At 57.6% G+C, this 2,962-nt stretch overlaps 1 protein-coding gene across 1 annotated transcript; it reads left to right on the forward strand.

Moving 5' to 3' along the window:
• Positions 1–222: 222 nt before the first annotated feature.
• LOC124690378 (cyclin-F2-2-like) lies at positions 223–1,368 on the forward strand. The gene has a single exon (XM_047223768.1). The coding sequence runs from the start codon at positions 223–225 to the stop codon at positions 1,366–1,368; it is 1,146 nt and encodes a 381-aa protein (XP_047079724.1).
• Positions 1,369–2,962: the final 1,594 nt, after the last annotated feature.

Here is a 2,962-nt window from a genome sequence, read left to right on the forward strand (position 1 = left end):
GGGACTGTCGTTAGCGCCACGCCGCCACGGAAAAGAGATGGGCACGCGCCTCCGGATCCTCGTACCGCCAATCTCACTCCACGAACACAAGTCGGATTCGCTGCCGGAGGATATATAGCGTTGCAGACGAGCCACAGCGACCATCTCTCCCTGCCCTGCCTCCTCGAACCAACACCAGCAGGAAAGAATCCATCTACCATCTCTAGCTCTCGATCGGCGACGATGATGCAGCACGCCATGGATCCCTGGGCCTTTGCTCGCCCTCCGCCACCCGGCTTCGGATTCTCCTTCGCTCGGCAGCCCGTCGCCGACTTGCCCGCCCGTCTTCGACCTCCGCCCCCTGTCTTCGTATTCTCCTGCGCTGGGAAGCCCGTCGTCGACTTGCTCGCCGCCCGTCTTCGAACCCCGCCCCCCAGCATCGGATTCTTCTGCGATCAGCTGCCCGTCGACGACGTGCCCGCCCGTGTCTTACCTCCGCCTCCCGGCTTCTCCCGTCTTTGCAACAAGGTGCTCCCGCCATCGCCCCGCGAGATCCCCGTGCCGCCGAAGTTCTCAAAGCGCGCGGCACCGCCGGTATCCACAACCGTCTCCGACAAGCCCTCCGCGAAGCGCCAGCGGCTGTGCTCCGACTACGAAGACGACATCGAAGCCAACCTCCGGCGGACGGAACGGAGCCCCGAGGAGCGGCCGCGGCCGGACTACATGAAGACGGTGCAGCAGGGCCGGGTGAGCCCGTCGGACCGCGCCCGCCTCGTCGGATGGATGGACGCGTTCGTCCGGCACCACGACCTCGTCGACGGCACGCTCCACCACGCCGTCGCCTACGTCGACCGGGTCCTATCCGTGCGAGCCATGAACACGCATACCGACTACGAGCTCCGCCTCCTGGGTGCCGCGGCCGTCTTCGTGGCCGCCAAGTACGATGACGGCTGGCGCACCATGCCGAAGCTGGACCCCGACAAGATCGTCAGCTACGGCAAGTTTGCCTCGAGAAAGGAAGTGCTCGATATGGAGCGCCACATGGTGGCGGCGCTCGGGTACCAGCTGGGCGGCCCCACGGCGCACACCTTCGTCAGCCGCTTCAGCAAGCACGCACAAGAAGGAGAGGAGGACCTGAAGAAGATCCAGCGCATGGCGCATCACCTCGCGGACGAGTCGCTGCGAAACTACGCGTGCCTCGGCTACCTGCCGTCCGTCGTGGCGTCGTCTGCAATCTTGCTGGCGAGGTTTGCGCTGAACCCGCCGGACGTACCGGCGTGGAGCACGGAGATGCAGGAGCTCACGGGGTACAACGTCATGAACTTGGCCGGATGCCTGCATGCTATGCACAGCTTCTCCCAGTCGCTGTTATGTGACACCCATTGCTGATCATCGAGGACATGCAGTAGAATCGCGTGGAGAAGTTAATGTTCATGTGTAATATATGCATCTGAAGTATTTAGGGTAGTATAGTGTTTATGTGGAGAACAGTCAAACAGATTGATATGGATTTGGTGTAAATTGCTGCGAGGATTGTGTCTCCCTGTGAATTGAACTGTGATCGACCGCATTGAACATGCACATTGATAAGGACTGTACAATCTTGTGGAAGTTGTTTGTAATGTTCAGGCATATGCATCTGAAGTCAATGCATGGTTTGCCTCACTTTTTTTTTTTTTTTTTGAAGATTGACTCACTTTTTTCATCCATTTACACTAGCGTTTATGTTGAGAAGAATAGTCAAAATCTGATTGATGGATTTGGTGCAAATTGTTGGTAGTAATATTATGTCTCTTAAACATAAGGTCGTAGCCCTGCCTTAAATTAATAAGGCCGTTGCCGGCAGAGAGATACAAGGTGTTGAAGATCAACTAACAGGAACCGAAGAATAACCAGCAAACAAAAGAAAGGAAAGAAAAAACAGCTAGAGCTTCGAGTCCATTGTCCCACCATGCCGTCCCGCTGAAGAAGGCGCGAAGTTGGAGAAGGAGGACGTCCTTGAGGTACTCACCCTCGCCAAACTCCAGAGGTCAACCCAAGCCACAATGACATCCGTTTCCATCTCTGAAGAAAGCTTCCTGCTTTCTCGCCCTGGATCGGAGGGCGTTGCACCTGTCACAGGGTAGAGAGCTCTCCCTGAGCACGCATGGGCACTATATACTTGCCGCCAGAGGAGAAGGCTCCGCGCAAACGCCTCGCCACGCCGCCATCCACAGACCTCACCTTCGCCCGCAACAACAACCGCAACAAACGAGACCAAGCTGCCGGGAGAAGACAGAGAAGATGCGGTGAAACCGCCCAGCTACCTACCATCCACCGCCGAGCACATCAACCAACCCCGCTATCTCAAGGCGGCGCCTTCACCAAGGGAACGACGCCGGAGCGCCGCCGCCGCCCAAACCGAAGCTTTGGGTTTTCACCCAAGATAGGTAGGTCACGGAGGAAGGGAATAGACCTCAATGTCGCCTTCAAGAAGGAGATCGGCACCGGCAGCGTCGTCACATCGTGACCGCCACCGTCGGCCAAGAGTTGCCCCCAGTCTAGAGCCCTTCTTCCGGCCGCATCCACCAACCACCAGATCGAGATCCGTGGCCGGGGAGGTGAGATGGGCACACGGGGAGGAGCAGCAAACTTCACCTGATGCCAGAGGCCCAGCGGGGTGGCCTCCGCACCTCGCCGACGCCTGATACGTCCAAAACGTATCTACTTTCCCGAACACTTTTGCTATTGTTTTGCCTCTAATTTGTGTATTTTGGATGCAACTAACACGGACTAACGCTGTTTTCAGCAAAACTGTTCTGGTGTCTCGTTTTTGTGCGTAAATCCAACTTTCGGGAAAAACCTCGGGATTTTGACGAAGGCCCTATTTTCCCAGAATACTGACGGAGCCAGAAGGACAAATCAAGTGGAGGCCCGAGGGCCCCACACCATAAGGCGGCGCGGCCTAGGGGGGCCCGCGCGGCCCTATGGGCCCCCTCGACCG

This window comes from Lolium rigidum, chromosome 2, assembly GCF_022539505.1.
Source record: "Lolium rigidum isolate FL_2022 chromosome 2, APGP_CSIRO_Lrig_0.1, whole genome shotgun sequence".
Lineage (NCBI taxonomy): Eukaryota > Viridiplantae > Streptophyta > Magnoliopsida > Poales > Poaceae > Lolium > Lolium rigidum.

Coding starts and splice junctions, on each gene's coding strand:
- LOC124690378 (XM_047223768.1), top strand. CDS start 223: ATGATGCAGCACGCCATGGATCCCTGGGCCTTTGCTCGCCCTCCGCCA.